Source organism: Pseudonaja textilis, chromosome 9 (genome assembly GCF_049901715.1).
Source record: "Pseudonaja textilis isolate UNSWEBS1 chromosome 9, rPseTex1.2, whole genome shotgun sequence".
NCBI classification, from domain to species: domain Eukaryota; kingdom Metazoa; phylum Chordata; class Lepidosauria; order Squamata; family Elapidae; genus Pseudonaja; species Pseudonaja textilis.
Window position 1 is genome coordinate 26,208,706 of NC_141998.1, and position 26,156 is coordinate 26,234,861.

A 26,156-nucleotide genomic window follows, 5' to 3' on the forward strand; every position below is an offset into this window, starting at 1 on the left:
GGGGATGTTAGGAATCTGTCCAACAATTAGTTGGGTTGGCAATATATAAACCAACAATGTATGTTTGTAGCTTTAAGACAATGTTACTGTATTGATTTGTACTATGATCCGATTGGTTGATTGTATTGTGAATTGCCATAAGAGGGAGCTAGAGATCATGGTTTGCTCTCTCTCTCTCTTGACATTCTGTCTCTCTGACATTCTGTTGCTATCTAAGGTTCTCTGCTGTGCTAATACTTTGATCTGTTTACTGTAAATGACAAAGGCAACCGGTAAGAATACTTTGTAATTGGATAGTCTTTGGACTGTTAAACGTATATGACCTGGACTGTTTACTGGACTGTGCTATTTCTTAAAGTAAACTTTAACTCCGTTTAGTGTCTCTGAGCGTGGCTGAATAATTAATTCTTCATAACTATTCTCATAAACGTTTCCATATGCCTATCCTTGTTACTCAAGGGTGATTCTGTACATATCGTAACAGGGAGCATGCAAACACGGCAGGGACCTGGATGGGGGCAGGGTGGGGCATGGCTGTTGCTGGAGACAAAGGGGCCGGGGGGGGGGCGTGTGTTTCCCCCACAGCGACAATGCAGCATAAACACAATGACATACGCGTTGGTGGCTGCAGCAAAATCCGTCTCCCCGGCTGAGAAGTCTGGGCCTCCAGAAGGAAGGGGCTCCTGAAAATCGGCAGGGCTTGGGGGGGCTTCATCCGGAGCTGGGAATCGAGAGAGCAGCCCATGTTAGGTGTTGTCGGCGCAGTTCAACTGCTTCATCTCCCCACCCAGAGAAGCCCAAGGGCGCTTCCCACTTCACAGCAATGTCCTCTCATCCAGAGAGCCACACAGAGATCAGGATGCATCACAGGCCCTTTGGGGGTCTCCGTTGACATCTTACCCGCTTGCCTGGCTCTTCAGCGTCATCCTCTCTTCCCTCCCCACAAGAACACAAGTGACTCAATGCAGCCTAGCCCCGATGACGGAGATTTCTGAGAAGGGCTCTATCCCAAAGGCCGCTAGCTGAGGCTTAGCAAGGGAGAGGAAGGGCCCGTGCTGGTCTCTGCTTCTATTTATAAAGGCTCCGTCCCAGAGGGACGGAATTTGTTGGGGAGGTTTTCAGAGCCAGCATGCAGCCTTCCTGGGAAAACTCTTAAACGCTGGAGGGATGGAGGAGAAAAGTCCACGAAGGAGAAAGCCAGGGCTTACGGGTGGCCGGTCTTTCTCTTCCCTCGGAGTCGGAAGCAGGAGGGGGGTCTCCCTCGGACTCTCGGTCGCTGCTGACTTCGGTGAGGAGGCCCACCGCCTGCATTAGGTTTCCATGGGCAGCCTGAGGAGAAACGAAGAGGGCAGGAGAGGACAGCAAATTTGGCAACTTTTAAGAAACTCCCAGAATTCCCCAGCCAGCAAAGCTGGCTGAAGCGGAAGCCCACGCGTCTTAAAGTGGAAGTGCACATACATGAAGTTGCCACGGCTGAGATGCTCGTCTAGAGCAAGGGCCTCCAACCTTGGCAACTTAAAGACTTGTGGACTTCAACTCCCAGAATCCCTCCTCCAGTCATGTTAGCTCAGGAATTTTGGGAGTTGAAGTCCACAAGTCTTAAAGTTGCCACGGAGGAAGGGAAAGAGAATTCCCTGAGATTAATTTATGGTAGGAAAGGGCTATGTTAATCTACAGGGCTCAAAATCATTCAACTCCCAGAATTCCTGAGCCAGCATGGGGAAGGTTGGCCCTTTGATGACATTTGGACTTCAACTCCCAGAATTCCTCATCCAGTCATGTTAGCTCAGGAATTCTGGAAGTTGAAATCCACAAGTCTTAAAGCTGCCAAGTTTGGATACCCTTGCTCTAGAAGATTTTGTTGTTGTTGTTGTTGTTAAACTTACTGTCCTGGTGAATGGCTAGAGCAGGACATCTTTAAGGAAGAACAAGAAGCACATTTAAAATTGGACACTCGACTTTATATCCCATACTAGAACAGGCCATGCACCCCCTCCCCCCAAGCCCAGAGGACCCTGGTGGCGAGTCACAGGAGGAAGACCCGGAGCGGAGGAGAGCTGCCCTTTGGCCAGGGAAGGTGGACAGCTGTCCGAATGACACACTTTGTCCAGGCTGGGAACAAGCCCTCCGGGAGAGCAGGGCTGCCCGTTTCGGGTTTCAAGGGCCCAAACAAGTAGGAGAAGCAGCTGGGAGCGGAGTGGATGGCAACGCTCTGGTGGCAGGGAGGGTCTGTGCCGCAGCAGCCCTAATGTCAAGGCAGACGCCCTCTTAACGGGGAGCAGACTAAGGGCCCCATTCCAGCCAAGGGGACAAACCTTCAGTGCCGCCTGGAGGGACTGCGGATTGTGGATGCCCGTGATCTCTTTCAGCTGGCTTAGGAGCAAACTGCAAGCCTGGGTTAAAGTGGAAGAGAGAGGGGGTTATCAGAAAGGGAGAAAGAGAGGGAGCAGGCAGCAGGGCAAGGCCTGTAGGGGAAAGGCAAGAAAACATGGAAGTACTTTTTTTAAAAAAAAAAAAGGATTTGGGGGGCTGGGGTAGATCATTCCAAATGCCAACGGGCCCTACAAAGGCTTTCGTTTGTTTCATTCCGGGCCACTCACAACAGCAACCCATAAAAACCAATAAAACAGCCCCGTATTATCCAGAAGACACCAGACTATCAATTCTTTGCATCGATACTACTCGTGTCGTCAGGAATGGGATTACTTCCGGTTAGCAGGTGTCCCTGTTCTTGTGACACCACCAGCCCATAGCCGAAGTCCCTGCAAAAGTAGGACGGGTGCCCTATAAATTGGTGAAATAAATAAAATACTTTGAAGAAAGCCCTGTCTCTGTTTTAGTGAGATCTTCCCAGCCTGACACACTTGGCTCGGCTAAAACTAATTCTACGTTGAATGTTTTGAGTCTCTTTTACAGGGAAATCTGTCCATGCCAACGGAGGTGGCTGCTTATCTTCGGAAAGCCAAAACACCCAACCTGCGCATCTTTTCAAGGCCGATAGAAAACAATGGGCCACTTCTTCCACGTTCCTTTTCAAAGGCAAGTTAGAGCTTTATTATTTGGAAGGAAAAAGAACGTGAGGAACACCACCCCAAAGGCCCCTTTCTCCCCAAATCTGGGAGCCGAGTATTTATTCTACCACGCAGCGCTGGCAGATGCTCCATACACAGACATACAAGGAGCTCAAAGAATGCGCAGAGCATTGGGGAGAAGCTATTTTAAGCCGGCTGCGCATGCCATCGCAGCTGGTCACTTCTCATTTACAAGGAGGTGTCAGAGATATGGAGTCCACTGAAAATGGCATTCGCACAAACCAGTTTAAAAGAAAATGCGAAGAGGTGCCGGGAAACGGATCAGGGTTTAGGGAGGAATGTCAGAGAAGCAGCTAAGTTAGCTTCAGATGGGCCAAATTCCAGATCACATTTCAAACAGGCCCCAAATTCCTGTTCAGCTTGTGCAGCTTTTCTTAAAAAAGAAATGAGCAACCAATTCTGTTACTTTCCCAGGTGTCATTAGAGAAAAACAGAAAGAAAATTATCCTTGTTGATGCTGGACCTGGCATCAATATTATGCCTACATATTTGCAAAAATGTGTCTTTAGAGAACACAGACATCTAAACAACAAAGTCTCAAAAGAAGAATCCTAAGAAACACAACAGTGGGGATCCTCTTATCTCAACCACTAGCAATAATAGCCACTTGTGCTATTAAGAAATTTTGTAACTTATTATCTGAAGTGCAATTTTCATTTCCTCAATATCTGAAGAACTCTTCCTTCAGAGTTCCTGGGCAGAGGAATCTGGGAAGTATACGACTAGAGGACTCAAAATCTACAAGCAACAACAGCTAACTATACAGAGCAATTCTTGGTCAGAAGACAATTGGATAGAGTGGCTGATGGAAGTCAAGCTAAACTGTACTTGTCCTGGGCGCTTGAAGTGATACAAGCTCCCAGGGCCTCCCTGACAGGCCCTGGAATTCCAGGAAGAATCTGGCTAAGGACCCCCCCCCCCAAGCAAGATTATTTTGTTATCCTACCTTAATATTCACACCCCGTCAGCTTTAACCATTTGAATGTTACAAAAGACAACAGGGGCGCAATATAAATTACTGGCTTTGATATTGTTTGTTTGGAGACCCATTTCTATAAGACTAGAAAGACCATCATCCCGCAGAGGCACCAGAGACACTTGACTTGGTCAAAAATGGGTGCAGGGTCTCTTGCTTGGGTGGGGGGGTTGGGCTAGATGACCTACAAGGCCCCTTCCAACTCCGTTAACCTGTTAAAATGTAGAGTTCTGTCTGGCCCTGTGGAAATAATCATTTATTGTTATAACACCCCCACTCAATGGGTATCTTGCTCCTTGCTTTGCCATCTTTGTGACTTTTAAGTCAATTTACATGTTAGAAGTTCCAATATTTTTAAGGTTTCTTGCAGCTTTTTTCTTGGTGTAAGAGTTATCTGTGGGCACGTCGAACAGCGTGCAAATTAAATACATTTTAACGAGACTCGAATAAATTTTGTATTGGGTCCCAGTCCGTACAAAAAGTGTCCAAGCCCCTTAAGACCCCTGCTACTTCCACCTCTGGACCCCTGCGACTAAACCACCAACTAATAAATAAACGCCTTCCCGCACAGGTCCCAGCAGCTCCCTCATCACAACTGCAAAGGGGCGACTCTGTAACTATGTCCACCAGGATGAGCCCGGAGGGTCTTTGTGCCTTCAGCCCCCCCAAGGCTGGAACTTAAAAGCCTTGCGATTTCGCTCCAAAACCCCAAAAGAAAGAGCCAGTCCAGCCTTCTGAAGAGGCCCAGAGATTCATTTCCAGGCAGCTGGGATGAAAAAGGGGACTTCTACAACCAGGCTGGGCAGCTCCTGGTGGGGTGATATTGGGGGTCACCAAAGGGGGCCAGACTGAAAGTATGCAGAAGGGGGTCTTACTTCAAGAGGAGGGGTCTCCACGTCTACTTGAACACAGGGGCAGTTGTAAAGGTATCTAGCGGGGTCCTATTTGAAGAGGAGGGGTCTCCAGCCTATTTGAACATGGGTGTGTGTGAAAGTATCAGGGGGTCTTATTTGAAGAGGAGGGGTCTCCACGTCTACTTAAACACAGGAGGGAGGGGGTTTAAAGTATCTAGCGGGGTCCTATTTGAAGAGGAGGGGTCTCCAGCCTATTTGAACACAGGGGTGTGTGTGAAAGTATGGGGGGTCTTATTTCAAGAGGAGGGGTCTCCACGTCTACTGGAACACGGGGGTCTCCCAAGGGGTCCTAAGGGAGACCCCCTGCGGGCAGTCCCCCTTCCCAGCCTTCAGGTGGTCCCCCCACATTAGAGCGGGGGAGGGAGGGGTACGAGGCTGCTTTAGGGAGGGGCGCGCCTTGCCCCGCAGAGAGACCCCTCCCCCTGGGGAAAGGCCCGTGGGGGGTCTTCTGGCCTAGGGAGGGGAGCCGCGCTGCCGGCCCACCTCGCGGGGCTGTAGTGGCAATGGGCGGGCGGAGCGGGTGTCGGGGGTGGGGGGTCCTCACCTGCGCTGCCCCGCCGGCCGCGGCCCGCTCGTCCTGGCCCTGCTGCTGCAGCTCGGCCGTCATCTTCCTCCTCCTCCGGCCCTTCGCCCACCGGACAGCCCGCCGGAGCCGAAGGCGACCAAGAGGGGGAGGTTGGGGTGGGAGGGGCTGCGGCTCCGCCCCTTTAACGGACGCCCGGCGACCCCGCCCACCCTCCTGCGAGAGGAGCAGGCGCCCGCGCTGATTGGGCCGCGCTGGCCGCGCCCCCTCCGGCGGCCCCGCCCTGGCGGAGGTTCTTCGCCGCCCCCGCGGGTCTTTCCGGGCCCCGCCCACCGCCGTTCTCCAAGGCGCCGGGCGGCTCCTTTCACTCGAGGGCGTCGAAGGGAAGTCAGGTGACCGCAGTGGGCGGGGCGCTCCGTAGCGCGGGAAAACGGGGGGGCTCCAAGAGCCAATCAGGAGCCGGGGGCGTGTCCTTCGAGGGTCTCTCTCTCTCTCTCTCTCTCTCTCTCTCTCACACACACACACACACACACACACACACACACACACACACACACACACACACACACACACACGGATGCAGGCGCGCATGCGCGCTTCTCCTTTGAACTGCGAAGCAGGCCGGAGTCCGACCGGTCGAGAGCTTTGATTTTTTTTTCCCTCTCTCTCTTTTTCAACTTTTATCCCCCTAAAGCGGCCCTGGCCTCCAGGTCCCGTCCTCCGCTTCCCAGCCTGTCCCGCCGGGCTCCGCGTTAGGAAGATGCAGGTGGAGGGAAAAGGCACCACGCGGTGATCAGACGTGTCCCTCCCACGCGGCCCCCTCTGACTCTGGTGGGCTGGAGCAGCCCCGAGGAGCAGCTGAGCCACGGACGGGGCTCGGGACGCTTTTCGCCGGCCCTTTCGGGCTTATTTTTTTTCCTTTGCAAGGTTGGGATGGATGACCTCCCTCCGCCCGTCAGTTGCCCTTGGCCTCGTGCTTCTCGGGACGCTCCGGGTCCCCCGTCCTGCCCAGGGCACGGATAGACGCCCTCCGACCGGGCACAGCCGACCCTGCGGGGGAGGGAGGGGTCGAAAGCTGCCCCGGGGCCGTTCCGCCCGAAGAAGCGGCTCCCAGCGCTCCGGAGGAGACGCGCCACCCGGAACCCGAAGGGCCGCTGCTCCTGTTCGACGGGGTCCTGCCTCTGCCCGCCTGCCCCCGGGCTCCCCAGGGCGCTCTCTTTTGCAGGGTCCCCCGAGGTCATCTAGTCCACTCTCTTGCCCCGGTAGACGGCCTCGGGCTCGAGCGTTTCTGGACCGGGGATCTCCGAACAGCCACGGAGAGACCCCGTTTCGGACCCCCGTCTTGCGGCCCAGACGGAATTGGTCACGGGGTCGCTCATCCAAGGAGCTTCCAGCCCAAAAAGCAATGGGGGGGACGAGGGGGAGACACACTGTCTTTTAGAGTTTCTCCACTGGTTGAGAGCAGGACGCTGCAGCGAACCTAAGAGAGACCAATTTATGTGGATCTTAGAATAGAATAGAGCTGGGAGGGACCTTAGAGGTCTTCTAGTCCAGCCCCTGCTGGAGCAGGAGAACCTATACCATTTCAGACAAATGGTTGTCCAGTTTCTTCCTAAAAACTCCCAGCGATGGAGCACCCACAGCTTTGGGTGCCAAGCTGTTCCTCTGGTTGACTGTCCTCGCTATCTTAGTTCTAAGTTGCTTCTCTCCTTGGTTAGTTTCCAACCGTGGTAGTTTCTAGTCCTTCCCTCTGGTGCTTTGGGAAATAATTTGACCCCCCTCTCCTTTGGGGCAGCCCCTCCAATCCTGGAACACTGCTATCCTGTCACCCCAATTCTTCTTTTCTCTAGAGTAGCCCAACCGAATTCCTGCATTCATATGTTTTAGTCTCCAGGCCAAAACCGCGTAGAAATTTACTTCCGAATCAGAGAAGCCTGGCCTAGGACCCCTGCCTCAATTCCCCCAAAGGGCCTTCCCTCTCTCTTGAGTGGTGCGTCTTCAGCCACTGACTCAGGGAAGGGTCCTGGCACTTTGCATTATTCCAGAACCCCCAACCCATTTAAACAAGTCTAACGTCCAGACATTGGGACGAGGTTCAAAAGGAAACCCAGATCGATAGCTCAAGTTCAGGCTCTGAACACGCCCGTTTTGTACCCCCAAGCAGAGAATGGCTGGCTGGAGCCCCTTGCTTCCCCTCTCCAAGTTTGCCAAAGAGTTAAAATATCTTTAGAACCCGTTCCCCACTTCCCCGCAAAGGCAGCAGGCTTCGTGGTGCGGAAAGTTGGAGGGAGGATTCGTTGCATATTCACACACGCGCACACACACGTGCAAAACAAGACAAGCAGGAGAATCAGTACAGCAGCCTTCCATGTGTGTCCATTAAAAAGGAAAAAAATGCGAATGCACGGACTTTTGTGTGTTTACCTTGTTGGCTTCTAAGCCGTGGGGGGTGGGGGCAAACTACAAGCCATGTAAATCAGGAAATACCCCCTGGCAGCTCCAGCTCAGGGTGTTTGCGCTGCCCAACTTGGGGAGCTGTTGATGTCCCTTTTGCTAGCAATAATCCAACCTAATCCTCCTCCCTTGGGGAGGGGGAGGCCTTGTCACCCCACCTCTTCCCCTGCCCGCTCCCCCTTCCCTTGCCTGTCCAGATGTGGCAGGGAGAGAAAAGGGGATGCTCGCTTGCCTTCCTTCCTCGCCCCCCCCCCCAAAAATAATCTGTACATCTGTCATAATTCCCATCGTTTTCAGCTCCGCTGCCAGGGGAAGGAACAAAGCAAGCTGGTGATTAACTTCAAAGAACTTTGTTGGAGAGGAATGAAGATATTTAGGGCCTATTTTGCGAACTAATTGCATTTGCATATTTATGGGATTTACTGATATAGCAGTAATTAAAAACTATTTAGTAGTCTTAAAGGACACATAACTCAGTTGCTGTTTGCATAATAAACACATCCCTTATTACGTTTATTATGTTTGCATAATAAACCTTTCACATCTCGATAATTCAGAGGGCCATTCCAGGGAGGCCGCACCTACCCTGGCAGCCTTCCCAGCGAGCAGAACTGGGGCACAGCGAAAAGAGGGGAGAAAAAAACCCGCCCAAGTTCACACTCGGTGCCATCACATCCTTAATAGGAGGAGGGAGGGGGGGAAGATCATCAGCCCCCACCCCATTCTTTGCAAGAAACGAGCCCGGAACTGAATCTCCCTGGAGTGTAGCTTCCTGCCTTGCCCAGTTCAGCCAGCAACCCCTGGGGTGTCTCCGGGAGGCGGAGGCTGAGCTGCCCCCAAAACTTTTTCTGAACTTACTATTTATTTCCAACACATACAGGTGCGTGGGGGGTGGGGGGGTCTGTTGCCTTTGCTAACTGTTAGTCTGGGCTTTGTGGACATTCTCACACCCAGCGTGATCTGCTTCTGCCAAATGCAGGTCTCTGTCCATGCACTGATGGACTCTTGAGCTCCATGGGCCCAACGGAGCAACGGCCTGGGCTACCTGCACATGTCTGTGGAGATGCTCAGTCATCCAGGCCACGGCGGCCCCAGAGGAGCTTTTTCAAAAGGCAACTGGACTTCCTTTGTTTGTTTCCTCTTGAAGACGTTACGCTTCTCATCCAAGAAGCCTCTTCAGGTTTATTTTATTGATTTTATTTGATTTGTCAATTGCTTACAAGATAATAGGTATAAGTATAAACATAGTTATGAATACATGGATATACATGGATACATATAAGAAAAATAAAAAGAAACAGGGACGGTGGGCGCTTATGCACTGCAGGCCTCTTAGGAAAGGGGTGAGGTCAATAGTAGACAATCTAAGGTTAAAGTTTTTGGGGTTTGGGGAAAAAAATACAGAGTCAGGTAGAGGATTCCAGACATTGACCCCTCTGTTGCTGGAGTCGTATTTCCTGCCATCAAGTTTGGTGCGGTTTACCTTGAGTTTGGATCTATTGTGTGCTCATCGGTTCTGACTGAATGGTAGGAAATACAAAAGATTCAGGACCGCAAGGAATATAAATCCTTCCATTCCCCACCATGCAGTCAGAACTGAAGCTTCTTGGATGAGAAGCAAAGCATCTTCAAGAAGAAAAAAAAACCCAAACAAACCAGGAAATCCACTTGCCTTTTGACAAAAGCTCCTTTGGCGCTCTTTGGACATGCCCAGGAACCTCATGACTTGGTTCCCAATACGGCTGGAGGTGAAATAACTCGCACGTGCTTCTCAATTCCAGGTTTGTCTCCCGGCACGATGGGAGAGGCTTGGGCAGCGGGGCATCTCTTACGCACATTCCCGGCCAACCGGTTCGTTGTCGCACGGCAAACCTACCCTCGCCGCCTGCCTTCCTTCCCTCATCAGTTCCTCGCCGCCAGGCCTGCAGCTGCTGGGATGGGCCTCATAAAGGCCCAGCCTCCGGGCCCAGCCCCTGAGACGGCATCCTTCATGAAAAAAGGTGGGGAGAGCCGGCCAGCCCAGCACGCGACGCGAGAGAACATCTCATTTACGGTTTCCTGCTGGGACTCTCGTGCTTCAGCAGCTCATCAAAAGAGCCATCAGAAGCGCGGCGAGCGAGCTAGAGCCAGCCCGGACCTCCCCAGATGAGATTTTGCTCACACACTTTGGCAATTTGCTGCGGTGATGCTGGCTCCCGGGGGCTTTGCTGGCACGGGCACCAAAAACAAAAGAGAATCTTTCTTTGCAAGTTCCGAGGGAAAGTGTCACTTGTAATTTGGGGCCTGGGTGTCACCTTCTCCCTCTCCCGTGGCTCCTCACTCGGCTGTTTTTCTCCGCCTGCAAAGAAACCCATTTTGGGACCTGCAGGGGTAGCCGGCTTGCCTGGGAAAGGAGAAGGGAAGGGGTGAAAGTACCTGCCTGCCTGCAGGATTCAGACAAAAATCTCATTAGCTCTCAGCCCAGCGGGGCTTTCTGGGTTCACTAATTCCTGTTTCACATTCATTTCCGTGGCTGAGATTCTTGAGTCAGATCTGCAGAGTGAAAGCCCAATTAGCAGGAAGTCGAGTCTATTATCGCCACCAAGATCTTCCAAATTAAAATGTTTTCGGTGAGAGAGACGGGTGGGGAACGAACGGACGAGAGCTGTCCGAGGAGGAGGAGGAGGCTCAGCCCAGGTTAAGTAGGACCACACCTGGCTCACCTGCCCACCAGGGCCACAAACCAATTCCAATGCTGCCCCACTGCCCACCAGAGCTCCCAGCGGCCCCCTCCATAAGAAAGTTGGATCATCCTGAACCCTACAAGTCCGTGTGACTGGTTTGCTTCCCAGGAAGGGCGCACGAGATTGCAGCCTCCATCCCTATATTATATCTGTTAAGATCTAGAGGGTCATTGAAGGTTCACCAGGATTACCCTCTCATTGGCTTAACAGAGCAGCTCCTCCATAAATGACAATCAGGATATTTTTCTCCAGAATGCTTCATTGTTGTGATGAAATGGGATGAAAAAGGTAGAACTTGAAATTCAGCATGTATGTTCCTCGGCTTCTAAGGGCTGACTAAGAAAGGGTTTTTCCAAATGACCATCAGAGCATTTAGATTTCCTATATTATTATTATTATTATTATTATTATTATTATTATTATTATTATTATTATTATTATTATTATTATTATTATTACGTTCTGAGGCTAAGGAGTTCTACTCCCACTCCCCACCTGAAAAGAAATCTCCTTCAAATGTAAAACCCAAGCCGAGGAGAGGAGTTTCAATTTCATAGCACCAAGCAGCATTAGTACAGAACAGTTGAGCTAAGTCACGCCCAGGCTCCTTGCTGTCTCCTTGCTCACAAGCCAAATATTGCTTCGGTTGCCAAATAGCCCTCAACTCTCTCTCACACACTGACAGGACGCTAGCCAGATGACTACCAATGGATGCTGGTAGGCAGAAGCGGAATTTTCCCCTCTTTATTTTCCTCCCCCAAAACGAAGCCTGACCACATAGTTCCATAGCGAAGCACGGGTACCCAGCTAGTTTAAAATAGGAGTTTCAGGCTATCATTTCCCTGGACCAGATCGCTTCTATGCTATTCTCGGGTTGGGCCTGATACCGTGGGATCCCACAAATGTGACCCAGTAAAGTTGCCATAAAAGACCTTCTGCAGGAACCTGTTGGTGGTCTTCCTAGATGGGAAAGATGGACTCCGGGCTGGCTCCCAACAGAACAGCTTCCAATAATTCACGTGGGGACATGGAGAAAACTACGGTATCTTTTGTTGAAGTTGGACGAGAGCAGGCAGTGCTGGGGGCAGAGTTAAATGCATCAGCAGCTTAGAATCATTACGTTCCCACACACAGTTGAAGTCCAACCCTGTGGAATTCTGCTGATCCTTATCAGGCACAAATGTAATACTCAGCTTTACCCGACCAGATTCTTGTGTAGCGGCTGGCACAAAATATCTTCTCAACTGCAACTTATGGTCCTGATCCTTTGCCTGTGATAGCTCACTGCCCAGGTGCAACGGCGTCAAGGTGATACTACGGTAGGCAGGAGCGGGCAGCCTTTGCTCCCTTCTACTTCTTCGTAAGGGTTCTCCGTGTATCTCTTGTGTGAAAAGCGGCAGCCTTTGAAGACACGGCAGCCGAGGACACAGCAGGTGCCGCCGCTAATCGGGGCAGCCTTGGGCAGCCATCGTCGAGCCTGGAGCTCTCCCTCTCACTCCGTCTCAGCGGCTTCCTTTGCTGATCTTTTGCCTCCTGTTTCGTACTCATAAAAGGGGGGGATCCATCTGATGTTCCCCCCCCTCAGTTCTTAGGACGGCCTTGGGGAAATCTGATTAGGCAGACAATCTAGTCAACAAAGAAAAAGGCCCAATTTGTTTAGATTGAGTTTCGTCTTCAATGCCGAATTCCGCGTACCTTCCCATTCCACTCCAACGCGTAGACAGACGCCAAACATCTGTTCCAGCAGGATGGCAAACCGTCGGAAGACGAATCAGAAGATGGAGGAATTACCGGGGATGTTTGCTAACCACCAATTTAAGGCTAAGTAAGCTCCCTACGATAGGAAGACTAATGAATTCTAATTCTCTCAAATATCTTTTGCTTTTAACAAGCAAGATGGAAAGGGAGCTGTGCAGGCGGCGAGGAGAGTTGGGAACAATGCAACATGGGAAGCAATTAGCTCGAGAGAACATCAGAAAAGAGCCAAGTTTCACTTCTGCCTCCGTGCTAAACTTTCTCCCTCTTTGGGTATTGGAGGGCAAGGTCAGAACAGGAGGGAGCTTCCTCAGAGGCGGCAAAAGCTGGCTGGGGAATTCTGGGAGTTGGAGTCCACAAGTCTTCAAAGTTGGAAAAGGTTGGGGATCCCTGCTCTGGAGCTTTCTCGGGTTTTTCTGGAGATCTGCAGGAAGGGGGGGAGCTCATTTCTTCATACCGTTCTCCCGGAGCAGGGATGTGAAGGGAAGGAAATCTTCTCTTTGTTTAGATGAGCTCGTCAACTGGGAGCAAACACTTCATTAATTTGAAAGGGAGCAGCCTGCAAATGTTATTAATGTGGGAGCGAATAAAGGGAAGTGTTTAAACAGAATCACGCCCAAAGCATCCTCCGTAGGAAGCGGGCAGAGGAAGCGGGTCTAGGCTCTTGCTGGAGAAAACATCCCCCGGATGTCCATGTGGCCGATTCGGAGCATTTCTGAGGGGTCTTTGGGCAGCTGGGGTGGTCCTTCAGACCAGCTCAAGGAACCATCCTCCCAGGATTTCCAACCCTACCAGTTGGAAGCATGGAAGGACGGTGAGCAGGTATCTGGAGGGTTCACAGATTAGGAATCTCACCTCTGAAAACGCATGACTTGTGTTCTCTTCGTGTGCTGGGCAAATAGGTGGTGAATCCAGTGGGGCAGCTCTCATTCCTCTCCAAAATTCCCTCCAAAAATGTAAGACGATTTCCCATAGAAAACTCTGCTCCAGAGACAGATGGATACAGATGGTCAAAAGGCATGAGGTTTTAATTGGGGGAAAAAAAAGGGGGGGAGGAAGGGTAAACTTCAGCCACCTCACACTAAAGACAACATTTTTTTGCATTTGTGCATATTCACATTGATCGAGGCTGCAGAAGTATTGCTCGCATATTCAACTAACTGGGAGCAGACCGGTTGGCTCTTAAACTTCCTCCGTCCTCCTCCTCCTCCCTCTTCTTTCTGTATAGGTTCCACATTCTTCGATGCTTTTTTGCAGGAGAAACGAGAAGGGTGAGACCAGATCCTTACCGCTGCCACCCCCTGCCGCCCCGATCGACGACCTTGTGGCCGAAAGCCGTCCTCTGTTGGTGTCACAAGGCAGCTATGCAAGATTGAGTGCCAGTGGAAGCCTCTGCTGACGTGACAATTGGCATCTTACCTTGGGTAATATTCTAGCTCAAGCATGGAAGTGTTGAACGGGCATGGAATGAGATTGAGTCCGTTCATTAGCGCCAATGGGCTGCAAATACCTTTTGTGTACTTATTATTACCTGGCGGTAATGGATAATGAAATGGCATCATATCACTAACACCTGAAGGGTGTCTAATGGTTCGATGTGGCTAAATAGAAACCACGTCTTCCTCTTTTGCTTCCGCTCCTTTGCTGGGGAATTTGAAGGCCATGAAATGGCTAACTTGGAAGAAAAGGGACAGGAAAGGCAGAGAGCGGAGGAGCAGGAAGCTCAGGACCACGGACAGTTTCCCTGGGAAGTGAGCCAGGAGGAGGAGGGGCAACTTCCTTGGCTTGGCTAGCCAGACCCAACTGTCCGTCAAATCCATCAGGCCGACTCCTTGAAAACAAATCCAACTTTCCTGTTGAATCAAAAACTCTAATCAAACTGGGGGGATCAGAACGCCGCTGCGTGGATCAGAGGGTTGAGAAGCACGTTCCCATATTTGCGAAAAGGGCCTTTTTCCAACTCCATATTGAGAGCCGTGGTTGCGCAGTTTGATTCTGGCTGGCTGAAAGTTGACTCAGCCTGCCGTCCTTCCCAGGTGGGTAAAATGAGGACCCAGACTGTTGGGGGCCATACGGTGACTCTGTAAACTGCTTAGAGAGGGCTGGAAAGCACTGTGAAGCAGTATGTAAGCCTAGATGCTATTGCTAGTTTTATTGGAGAATTAAATCTCAGTACTCAAGAATTCAGTCAATTCAACTTGATTTTCCAAATCGATTTCAAAAATTCAAACCAAATTAGTTCATCCGATTCGAACCAACGTTACAAATGCAACAGGGGCCGTTCTGCACACCTGGAATGGCGTCTTTGAATTATCTGGAATAATTTCAATAGGCAGGCATGTCAATCTGTGTGGGTCTGGTTTCCCCAAACTGGTGACCTTCGTGCTTCAAGGTCACCTCACATACAGTGTGGCCAGTCTAGGAATTGGGATGACCATCCAGTGGGCCTCAGATGGCCCATTGGTCTCTCCATAAACTCCGCTGGGAACTGGTCTGAGGCAGCACGGATGACGGCATCCAGTGAGGTCCCCTCTGGTCAGAGAATGAGTCACTCCATCTTTTTGGTACAGATAGTCCTCGAATTATGGCCACAATTGAGCCCATTTCTGTTGCTAAGTGAGACAATTTGTTAACAGAGTTTTGCCTCATTATATGACCTTTCTTGGCCCGGTTGTTAAGTAAATCACTGCAGTTCTTAAGCTAGTAACTTGGTTGTTAAGTGAAACAGTCTTCCCCACTGACTTTGCTTGACAGAAGGTCACAGAAGAATATCATGTGACCTCAGGATGCTGCGACCATCATAAACACGAGTCAGTGGCCAAACACCTGAATTTTGACCACGTGACCGTGCGGAGGCTGCAACGGTCATAAGTGAGGAAAACAGTCACTTTCCTTAGTGCCACTGTAACTTCGAATGATCACTAAATAAACCGTTGTAAGTCGAGGACTGTACTTGATAATTATCAATCCTCTTTACAATCTTGTGCATACACACACACACACGCACACACGCACAAAAGCCGCCCCTTTTAGAGTCCCAGCATCCCCCTTCCAGATGCTTCAGAAGATTTCCTAAAATATCATCCTGATTGTCATAAAATGTAATAAAGGCTCATCCAGTTATGATTGTATTACAGTTTGAGTACAGCAGCTGATGTATCAACAGCAATTAAAGGGAGCAGCAGCAATTAATAGATAGCGGAGAGAAATAAAAATGTTTTAAGTGGTTTCTGAAAATAGTCCCAGCCAAAGGCTCCAATTTCCTTCCCAACCTTCCTCCCCCTTTCCCCACATCCTGCTCTCTCTCTCTCTCTCCCCTCCCCACCCCGGCAACTAAGGGGGCCCTTTGACCAGCAACGAAACCCCATTGATTTGGACCCAGCCATTTCGTCCTTGCCCAGTCATTAGACACCAAAAGTTACCTGCCTGCTTCATGCGTGTCTCCTGCTCTTCCGTGTCTGCCGGAAAATGCACGCTGAGGAGTCCGTGGGCTTAAAGAGCAGGGCTCCCATTTCTGCAGCCATGGAGGAGCCAAACCTAAAAGAGCCAAGAGGTGTTGAGGGGGCCTTTCCATCGCCCCAAAAGCATCCCAGGGGCGATTCTAAGAGAAAAAGGGAACGAAGGCACAGGCGAGATCAGGGACCCCAACATTTGGCAACTTTGAGACTTGGAAATATTAACCGGGCAGCTTTCCAAGACAGAGAAGGTCTGAGCTGATAATTATACCTTTGCAAGACTGTTTGCCAGGCCATTGGCTGAATGTAAATGCAATAAGTTCAGAGGTGGGATTCAGCCGGTTCTGACCGGTTCTGCAGAACTGGGAGCGGAAATTTTGAGTAGTTCGGAGAACCAGCCAAAGAACCACCTCTGACTGGCCCGGCCAACCCCACCTCTTCTTCTCTGCCTCCCATTGAGTCCCAGCTGATCGGCTGGGCCTCCTTTGGTTGCCCTGCACAGGAGAACGGAGCTGGAAAGCAGGTTAGTGGGGTGGGGAGGGGGATTTTGCAGTATCCTTCCCCTGCCACGCCCACGAAGCCACGCCCACCAAGCTACGCCACGCCCACCAAGCCATAGTAAAACCCGTAGTAAAAATTTTTGAACCCCACCATTGAATAAATTCACGTTCATTTAAGAAAAGAGGTTTCGCCAGGACTCAGAGTTGGCTTAGTGCTTTTGGGGGAATCCTAGAACAGAACAAAATGTTAATGATGTATACTTAAAAAAAAAAAACCTTACCAAAACAAAAAAAAAAAGGGTTCCATCCTTGAATGGCCCTGTTGAAGTTTGGAATGAAATCTGAGGGATGCGACCAGAGTCCCATGGAGTATTTTGCTCCCAAGCAGATCTGCGACTGGACAAACGGTCAGCGAGGATAAAGTTCTCCCGCTCCTTTAAACGGACCCACAGCCGACCCAACCCAGGCCCTTGCAACGCCTGCAAATTCTCCATAGGCCTCAGCCACCTTCGGGTCCCAGACCAGCTCCTTTTAGGCTGAGTTATTTACCTAAAGAGACATTTACGGCTTTGTAATTAGCAAGAAAATGCAGCCCCCCCATCCCCCCCCCAAAAAATGCTGGTGATGAGCTGCCTCTTCGTATGGGAGCAAAACCCATCAGTGTCGGAAATGACCCATGACAGCGATTAAATTAGCACGGGGTGCAGCACCTCCGCCTCAGTCTCTCCTCACAAAATACTCCGAGCTTTCCAACGGATCTGGGGGGGGTGCAGGGAAGGTCCCGTAGTACTTACGATCCGGTTCCGTTTCGCTGCACTGAATTACAGCCACCCCACCCACCCCCCGACTTCCTTTCCGGGAATCTTGGCGGAATGGATGGCGGAACCTCCCCTTACAAGGACAAGAGGGGGGTTACTCGCCCCTCGCGGGGTCCCTGAGCTGCTACACCTGTGGGGGGGGGGATCCCAGGCTGATAAGTCGCCCCAGAGTTGTTTCATCAGGGCTGCAGAGGAAGAAAAACGATACGGCAGCAAACGATACAGAAGAGGGCAACTCTTGGCTGCCACCTGTGGTCCTGGGGTGTCCAGATACAGTGTGCCCACCTTGTGTAACACATTAGTTGGTGTGTTGGGGCAGGAAGATGGGGAGCAAACAGGACCCCAAGATGCTGCAGCTCTCAGCCCCAAGATGCTGCCTTCCCTATATTGCCATCAATCAGAACAGAGCTGGAAGGGACTCTTAGAGGTCTTCTATCCGGCCTCCTTCCTGCTCAAGGAGGGGGCCCAATGCCATTTCAGAGAGGCGGCGGTCCAGGGATGGAGCGCCCACAGCTTCCAGAGGCAGCTTCTGTTCCACTGGTCAATTGTCCTCACTGTTAGGGAGTCCAAAAGGTGCTTCCCCCCGCCCCCTGCCCCCCCCCCCCAGGAGGCAACTGGACTTCCCGTTTTTTCTTTGAAGACGTTTCACTTCTCATCCAAGAAGTTTCTTCAGCTCTTCACCGTTTGGAAGTCTCTTCTTGGATGATGGAGAATTTATAGCACTGCTCCTGGACATGGAGGCCCTGCAGGAGAAGGTGGGGACATCTGCAGCTTGTGAGCTACCCGCAGCAGAACGAGGAAGGAGCACACCTCAACCCAAGTTTACCTCGCTTTGGGCTCCTCCACCTGCAAAGGCTGGCCTGCTGCAGGCCTCTTGGGTCGTGAATAGCCTCCCGTTCCAGCTTAGCTGGGTCCTTTTTTTAAATTTGCAATGAGATGCTCAGAGACCCTGGTCTGTTTCTCCATCTCTGAAGAAGAAGGTGGTGTGTGCAGACCTGGCTGCATCGGCGCGACTGGTTGGGCTGCCACCCCAAGGCTGTGTCAATTTCCACAGAATGGAAGGCTGGCGCAGCCCAACTTATCGTCCCCTGCCCGATATCCTTCAAAAACCCATTAGCCTTTATGGGGAGCCTGTCTCCATCAAGGAAAGGAATGGCTCACCGTGCAGCCCTTCCGAAAGCTGCTCTCCATCTCAAGGCGGGGGGCAGGGACTCTGCCTTGGGGGGGGGGGGTCTCTTCTCTGCAGCTTCTTTGCTAACTGTGGGAAATGGGGGCGGGGGGCGGGGGAAGGAAACCAGGCTCCAGTCCTGTTCCTTCTCCCCACCTCCCACTTTCTCAGAAAGTAATTGGAAAGAAATTCAGTGAGTGGAATGGGATGAAGTCAGCAGAAGGAGACCAGCATTTATGAAGACTTTCCTAGTCCAATCCCCTCCCTCTCCCTCCCTCTTCCTTTCTCTTTCTCTTTTCTTTCTCTCTTTCTGCTTCTTTCTCTTTCTCTTTTTCTTTCTCTTTTCTTTCTCTCTTTCTGCTTCTTTCTTTCTCTTTCTCTTTTTCTTTCTCTTTTCTTTCTCTCTTTCTGCTTCTTTCTCTTTCTCTTTTTCTTTCTCTTTTCTTTCTCTCTTTCTGCTTCTCTCCCTCCCTCCCCCTCCCCCCTCTTTCTCTGGCGGGTCTAATGAGAATGTGAATTTCAAAAACCAGGGAAAAACCAGAAAGGTTTTCTAGCAGGTCACAGTTCGCCTCCTGTCCCTGACCAAGCAGCACCCAGAACAGGGATCTCCAAGAGGCACCCAGGAAAGGAAGCCCCTGGCCAAGCACCTCCCCCAAATGCCTTTCTGGCTGGGAAACAAGTGGCCCTGCCCTTCCCCGAGAGGAGAAGCAGGAGGAAAACGGGGTATGCAATTCTTCCCTTTCGTGCCATTCCAGCCCTTACCCGCCCACCTGTAGATGCCAGGGGCCAGCACCCATTTCCTGTTTTGTCTTGTGGCAAACAGCTGCCAATCGGGCTCCGGCTGGTCTTGTTGGGTTGCACAGCAAGAGGGCAGAGTTTGGGTGCTGTAGGATTTAGAAAGTGCCGTTTTCTTTTTATCCTGCCCGGAACAAAAAGAGAAGAAAAGTAGAAAATACTCTGTACTCAAAAGTTGGAAAAATAGCAGGTCAGAAACCCGATTTGGTAGACTCTTTATTGCTACTCTATAAACTAGAAGATAAAGTTGCTGTTTCTTTTGCCTAGATAGGAGCATCTCCAGGATGTGATGAAGATTAAGTGTGAGTCTACTTTTAAGTGGAACCCCATAGAGGATCACAACTCCACTTTCCCCCGGTGCGTTAACTTCAACTTAGCCTCCAAGGGATGCCCCAATACCAAACCTAACAGAAGACAATGGAGTCTAATTTGGAAGTTACTGGAGTAGGAGGGATTGAAGCTGAATGGCCCATCTTCTGTTGGCTCACCCTTCTAGGCTGATAAATGGTGCCTCTTGAGGCAAAGGTAGACGGTTCTGTTCTTCCAACCTCTTCTTGTATGTGACTAACACAAATAGCACACAGATCCCTTGGTTGAGTTGCTCCCGCTTTGTCCGGAGTGAGTGTCAATTGCTCGGTCCTCTTCCAGATGGCTTAACCAGGCCCTGAAGTCACCCTGAATTGCTTCTCCTAGTAGTAACAAGAGAAACAGGAGGTCACCATAACTTAGGGAGAAGGATGCCATTGTGTCTTGACCACTTTCCTCCATAACTGTCTCCCTGCCCCCTTTCAATCCGCTCTCCCTGGCTTGACGGCCAAAGAGAGGGAAGCAAAGCTGCTCCTCAGCTTACACAACCTGAGTCACTGCAGTGTGAAGGCCTCGGCTGGGCCATCCGGCTCAGCCACGGACTGATTTGTTTGGAGGCAGCCAAGTCTGTTATGGCCCAAGGAGAGCTCCTTCCTCCTTTCCTCCACTTGGCAGTCTCTAGACGCCGAGCGAACCAATTACTGAACAGCAGATTAGAGCACTAATAAAGTCCCATTATACCATTTTCAGAAAATAAATCTGATTGGATGCTGCCAATTTATCTCTGATGGCTCACAATGCAGGCCTCCCTTCTGCCAGGCATCCTGTGAGCTCTTGGAGATGGATGGGGCAAAGGCAGGGGGGCGGGGAGGAACAGCAAATGCCAGGCTAGCAAGCTAATTAGGTGGGGCATGGAAACTCAGCCTTGAAAGTTTCTCTGTGTCCCACCCTAGAATGAATAATTTGAAGAGCAGTGTTGTGGTTCGCCAGCAGCCTGCGCAGACAGCAGCAGAATCGGACAGTGGGGAAGAACGGGGACCAGTCCGGGAGTCTGGACTCAGATGAGAGTCCTGCATCTGATGCAGGGATGGGGCCAGGACCATCTGGGAGTGGAGTGCTGCCTCCGGCGCCTCTGGAGTCTGGCAGCAGCGAGGCTGAGGACCCAGGGGAGCCTATTCCCAGTGTGCGTGTGCGCAGAGCTGCTAGAAGGCGATTGGTGATTGCCCCTCCCATAGGGTATAAAGGACAAGCAAAGATGACAAAGCCTTTGCAGGAAGCAACATCATTCATTTGGTTTAGATTCATTCTTGAAGCTCTTTGTACTTTGGTTGGTTTTTTTTTTTCTAGTTCATTTGATACTTCTGCTATTGGCAGCACTTCACAGGAAAGAAAGGTGGGTGCTTATCTTGAGGACTGTTTGAGATTCATTACTGGCTGGGAATGAAAATAATTCCCAGTGTTGCAATAAAACAAGACTTGTTTTTTTAAATAAGCATGTGCATAATTACAGTCCCGGAAGCCTTGTTCAGAACAGCTGTCCCCTTTATTTGTTATATGAAATTGATTAGCACCTCCCACTCCAAGAAGGTAAGAAGGTCAGCCCGGCTCTGAGGCAGGATCTGACCAAGGGCTCCTTTCCACCTTTTTCTCACTTGGAGGTCAACAAGAGGCATCCAGCGATTTCCAAGCAAGGGTCAAAAGCCGCTGACCTGCTCCCCAACCACAAGAGATGGCCTTCCGGTGGGCACAAAGCCCCATAAAATCTCCCCACACCCAGTTGCCTTGATCAGTCAAGTCCTCCATGAATTTCCCCATGGCTCCTTTCCAACTTTCAACTCGTCGGTGGGTGGCTGTCCCCCCCCAACCGATGACTTCAAGGGCTTCATCACCGCTGCCCAGCTGCGATCCAACGGCTCTCTGCATTTTCTTTTATTATCAACGTTCAATCGCGGCGTTGACCCTCCTGCCCAGCCGTGTCCACTTTGCCGGGAGGAGGCTGTCTATCTGCTAACAGAGTCAGGTAATCGAATTAGCACTGCTTTTACACTCACTTTCTCTGCCACATGACAACTGGCAGTCAAGGGCCAAGTCCATCAGTAGCACACACTAATTTCTTAACTCCCTTAAGTGACTCTGGGCTGCTTGGGATGCAACTGGACCTGGAGGGAGACAGAAGAGGCAAGCTGAGCACCCTCCTGTGGCCTCTCCCTTCCGGCCTGCCATTGAGGGAAGGAGACAGAACTACCTGTTGATAGAACAGCATTGATGTTGCTCTCCTCCTCATACAAAAGGTCAAAGGGTCAAGAAGAACCTGGTTGGGAGGGTACCAGATCCCTTCTCTTTAGCCCATCTCCATGGCTTCCAAGTCACAGACCCTTCATGGAGTGTGAATTGGCCCAGCCAGAGGCCCCCAATGCCAGTTGCTGGAGGCAGGGGGTGGGGTGGTCTCTTTCAGGCTGGCAGCCACTTCCCTCACCCATCATGGGCCCACCAGAGATCTGGGCTCTCCCCTCATTAGAATCCTTGTGGGTGTGGAGCTGAGGGCAGCCCTACCAGGGACGGCACCAATATTATCTGCACCAACCTTGAGAGGTTCATGAGAGACACTGGCTGAAACCTCCCCAGCAATTTGTCAAGGCAGCTTCAAGCAGGGCTCACGCCAGACATCTCCCCTCTCGGTTGTCACACGGCATGGATCTGCCCCCGGGGGCCGTCTCCACAAGAGGCAGCAGCCAAGAGGATCCCTCCATCCGTGGATCAGCTCGCATGACATCAGTCGGGGGAGGGCAGGCAGGGGAGTGAGTCTCTTCGAATCTTCTCTGCTTTGAAACTTGAGGCAGTGGCGAAGGACTGATGGCCACATCAATTATGCATTTTTTAAAAAATCTGATGGATGGGTGAAAACGAGAAAGGAGGAGAGCACTCCCGGCTTCCTTAATTGCATTTAATTTCTCTGCTGAGAGGCAAAGGCAGAGGGAGGGGGGTGTGAGCGAATTGCAAGGCTGGCTCTGCTGTCCACCAGCTGATCCGAAGAAGGAAGACGAATCATCGGGCTCTTTCCACCCTCTCGGAAGCATCCATGGCTTGTTCCGCCCTGAGGGTCTTCTTGATCCTGCTTGCCGTGGCTTCCACGGTGCCCAGCAAAGGTAAGAAACTCGAAGAAAAGTTTAGAGGGATGGGATGCCTGCCTCGTGCCCACCTAGTCTGATGAAAAGAAGGACTAGGGGTGGTATGATAGCAGTCTTCCAATATCTCAGGGGTTGCCCCAAAGAAGAGGGAGTCAAGCTATTCTCCGAAGCATTTAAAGGCAGGACAAGAAACAATGGGTGGAAAATAAACAAGGAGAGAAGCAACCTAGAACTAAGGAGAAATTTCCTGAGAGTTAATCAGTGGAACAACTTGCCTCCAGAAGTTGTAAATGCTCCAACACTGGAAGTTTTTAAAAAGATGTTGGATAGCCATTTGTCTGAAGTGGTATAGGGTTTCCTGCCTAGGCAAGGGGTTAGACTAGAAGACCTCCAAGGTCCCTTCCAACTCTGTTATTCCATTCCAAAGTGTGGAGGGATCTGTACAAGTGGGGTCTGCATAGAGAGACGGCAACAACCTATGCATCAGAAGTTGAGGGACGTTGGCAAGCGTTGAGAGAAGAATGAGGGTGAACAGCCCTCGATGCTGGTGTGAAAATGAATTGGTTGAGGGTTTTGGAGCTTGTGCTAAATATCCTTCATCGGGGGGGGGGAAAATAAGGGAAATAAGTAAAACTCTTGTTATCCAGGATGGGTGTGGAAATGCTCATTCCCAAATGCAGAGATGGACTCTCTCTAAAGAATGAGGAAGGAGGATTCGACTTATTCATGAAGGGTGGTCTGGAGCAGACACCCACCATGCTGTAGAGCGCCATGTTCAGAGAAGTTCTTCTACTTCCAAAGAAAAGATGCCAGGGAGAAGTGAGGAGATGGGACTTGCTCTCCTGCCCAGGGATAGGAAGCCATTTGCTAGCCAGGCTTGGAGACAAGGTGGTCTATAGACTTTCGGTTCAAACCCTCTTGCAGATTCCTCAGAACCAAGACTCTTTGACTGAAGGTCCCGGTGGATCTGAAGAACATTCCCAACCGTAGTTCTTTAGTGGTTGCAAAAGTTAAGCCTAAATTCATCACTGCTGCAAGAGGAACTCACTGTGGAGCCCCTGGTGCTCTTTGTGCTTGGCTGTTTCCTTGCGGACCTTTCGTTTCCCAATTAAGTGACATTGTCAGTGCTACAGAACTCACATTTAGCATCCCATTAATTGTCTTCTCCATTGCAAGTGTTCTTTGGCACCTTTGGGAAGTTATGAAGCACCGTGCACCAACAATTTGTGAATCTAAAGTCTGAGACCAGTGGACTCAGGAAAACAGTCCTAAATTCCTCGTTGCTTGGCATGAATCACTGGCGATACCAAGAGCCCAGAGAAACAGATGACTGCGTAGCTGTTCAAACTTCCTGTTTCCGTGGGCACCATGTGCTGATGCTCCCAATGTTAATTAGGAGCTTTTCCTCTTGCTAAGCCACAAGAACAGAATCACGAGGAGCTAGAAAATACTAACAATTGGTGGACGATTGGGCTTCTTTAGTTGCCATCCTAAGACACATTTTAAGACACACAAATTACATCTCGTATGTTTTTATTTCTTTCATTTGGCAGAATGAACTTCCAGATTGGCCACAGTTTTCTATGTTCTCAGGGGTCCGGGAAATATCCACACATGTCACCTGTACATCTTTTATCATTGTGTTTAGGACTTTATCTTCCCATCACCAAGAGTCAATAGTCAACTCTAAAGCCAAGAGATGTTTGATTCCACACCAAACTTTGATTTGATGGTGCACCAAACATTCTGAGCTGCTCTGTTTGCTGATGAAAGCGTGTCTCTTGGGAACAGAGTGAAATGGAAAACTGTGCCTTCTCATTTGTCCCATTTCTCACAACGTGACCTCATCCTGTTGCATATGAACACAACGCTGTACCGCAGGGAGGAATCAAGATGGCGACACATAAGCAGCTTCAGAGACAGCAGATCTTGCTGCTTCTTGGCTTAACCCAACGTGCCCCAAATGCCGCTCAGGGGCAAGAAAAGAACCCGGGCCAGCCCCAGAAGCCATACATCTAATCATGTGGCTGGTCCAGCTTCTGCCAACAATCCGCCTCTTTGCCTTTTTCAGGGGGGAAAACGACTTGGTTTCCCAGGCATTATAAAGATGGGGGTTCTTTAGGGATCCCACTTCACCTCTTGATGCAAAAATATGGGGGCAGAAGAGATGGTATCCCTCATCTTCAAAAGGTGCTGAGCAAGGGAGGCAGAGACCCCACCCCCAAATCCTTCCAGAGATCAAAGTCTTCTTCCTGAGAAAGGGTGTCAGCTCGTTTTGGGCTACTCTACTTGTAGGCTCCGAGAGAAGGTCAAATGTGTTGACTCAAGACCTTCCTGAACTGATGAACCATATTTCTCTGAGACGTCTAGTGTAGCCCATGATCCCTTTTCCTTTATAATAGCGGGGGTGGGGGGGGAGTGGTTGAAGGCATCTAAGAGCTGATCTTGGAGCCCGACCAGCTGTCAAATTGGCCACCCAGCATATGTGTTTTCAAGGGTCACCGAGACATTAACAAAGGCAGGTCCTGCTGCACCATTTAGGCAGCCCGTCTGCTGTCTGCCGAGTCCCCCCTAATTTGTTTTCCTGCTTCTCTCCTGCCCTCTCCGCCGTGTCTCACCGTCCAGCTGGCCGGATGTGCTCGTGCACAAAATGAACTCCCAGGCATTAGGGATGGTGTGAAAAGGCAGAGGGACCTGCCTGAAAAGCCGCCTCCGAGCCTGTTTCCCCCAAGCCCTGGCAGATCTATTCCAATTAGGAGCTGCTCGGAAGGTGCGAATTGGGCCTGGGTGGTAGAAAGTCATGTACAAGAAGAGGCCTTGCGAAGAGCAGCTCCCGGGTTTGTCTCGCTTTGTCTCCTCATGAGTTGCCTTGCGGGGGCGTGGGGTGGGGTGGGGGGTTGGCCTCCAAAGCCCCTCTTTTGCTGTTAAAGCTGGAAAAAAAATGGTTTCTGGAAACTTGGAGAGCATCACAAGATTAGCCAAATATGGCATTCGACAGGTTGCCCCCACAGCTGGCCGCAAAAATCGAATCCTTCTGGGTCGAACACATTTTCTCGAGATAAATTGTGCAGAGTTAGTGGTTATTTATGATTGTTTACCCCCACCTTCGTCAAATCATATAAGAGAGCCCGCAGAAATGCCCTGGACTTTGGCAGAAAAGAATCAGTCTAAATGCCAATAAGTGAGCACATTGGCTCCTGGTGGCTTTGGTCAAAGGATACTGTTGGTGTCGTAGCTTGAATTATACTGTAGCATGGATGGAAAGCAAAGGAGGGTGGACTGAGAATGTGTGTGTGTGTGTGTGTGTGTGTGTGGCGGGGGGGTGGGATATAGGACATGGCCTTGGGAAAGGGGAAGACACGAGTCAGCAGACAAGATAATTTGGCTCTGAAAAAGCGGGGAGTATCAGAAAGAAACTCAAAATAACTCCACCCGATTTTGGGGTGTGTGAGATGGGGCAGAGAGGTCAAGATTTTGAGAAAGTCAACCATGTCTGATTCTTGATGTGGCCGCCCACCTCGGAGGGTTGACAGGAACCCGCAAAAGGCT

General features: G+C 50.7%; 2 protein-coding genes across 6 annotated transcripts in view; one reads left to right on the plus strand and one right to left on the minus strand.

The window, feature by feature from the left end:
• The window catches only part of USP28 (ubiquitin specific peptidase 28), a 27,303-nt gene extending 21,537 nt beyond the window's left edge, over positions 1 to 5,766 (minus strand). For 4 of the 5 annotated variants that reach the window (XM_087939247.1, XM_087939245.1, XM_087939246.1 and 1 more), the window contains exons 1-4: positions 5,527 to 5,681; positions 2,316 to 2,393; positions 1,209 to 1,329; positions 616 to 721 (exon numbers count right to left, since the gene is read on the minus strand). In XM_087939247.1, coding sequence (XP_087795373.1) covers positions 616 to 721; positions 1,209 to 1,329; positions 2,316 to 2,393; positions 5,527 to 5,589 — 368 coding nt within the window. In that variant the 5' untranslated portion in view covers positions 5,590 to 5,681. Of the gene's footprint in view, positions 1 to 615; positions 722 to 1,208; positions 1,330 to 2,315; positions 2,394 to 5,526 lie in introns of all 5 variants that reach the window. The other variant, XM_026709060.2, reaches the window with a different exon arrangement.
• A 16,787-nt stretch (positions 5,767 to 22,553) lies between these two features.
• The window catches only part of LOC148125076 (5-hydroxytryptamine receptor 3A-like), a 6,321-nt gene continuing 2,718 nt past the window's right edge, over positions 22,554 to 26,156 (plus strand). The window contains exon 1 of the mRNA XM_087938745.1: positions 22,554 to 22,625. Within this exon, the coding sequence (XP_087794871.1) occupies positions 22,559 to 22,625 (67 nt within the window). The 5' untranslated portion in view covers positions 22,554 to 22,558. The remainder of the gene's footprint in view (positions 22,626 to 26,156) is intronic.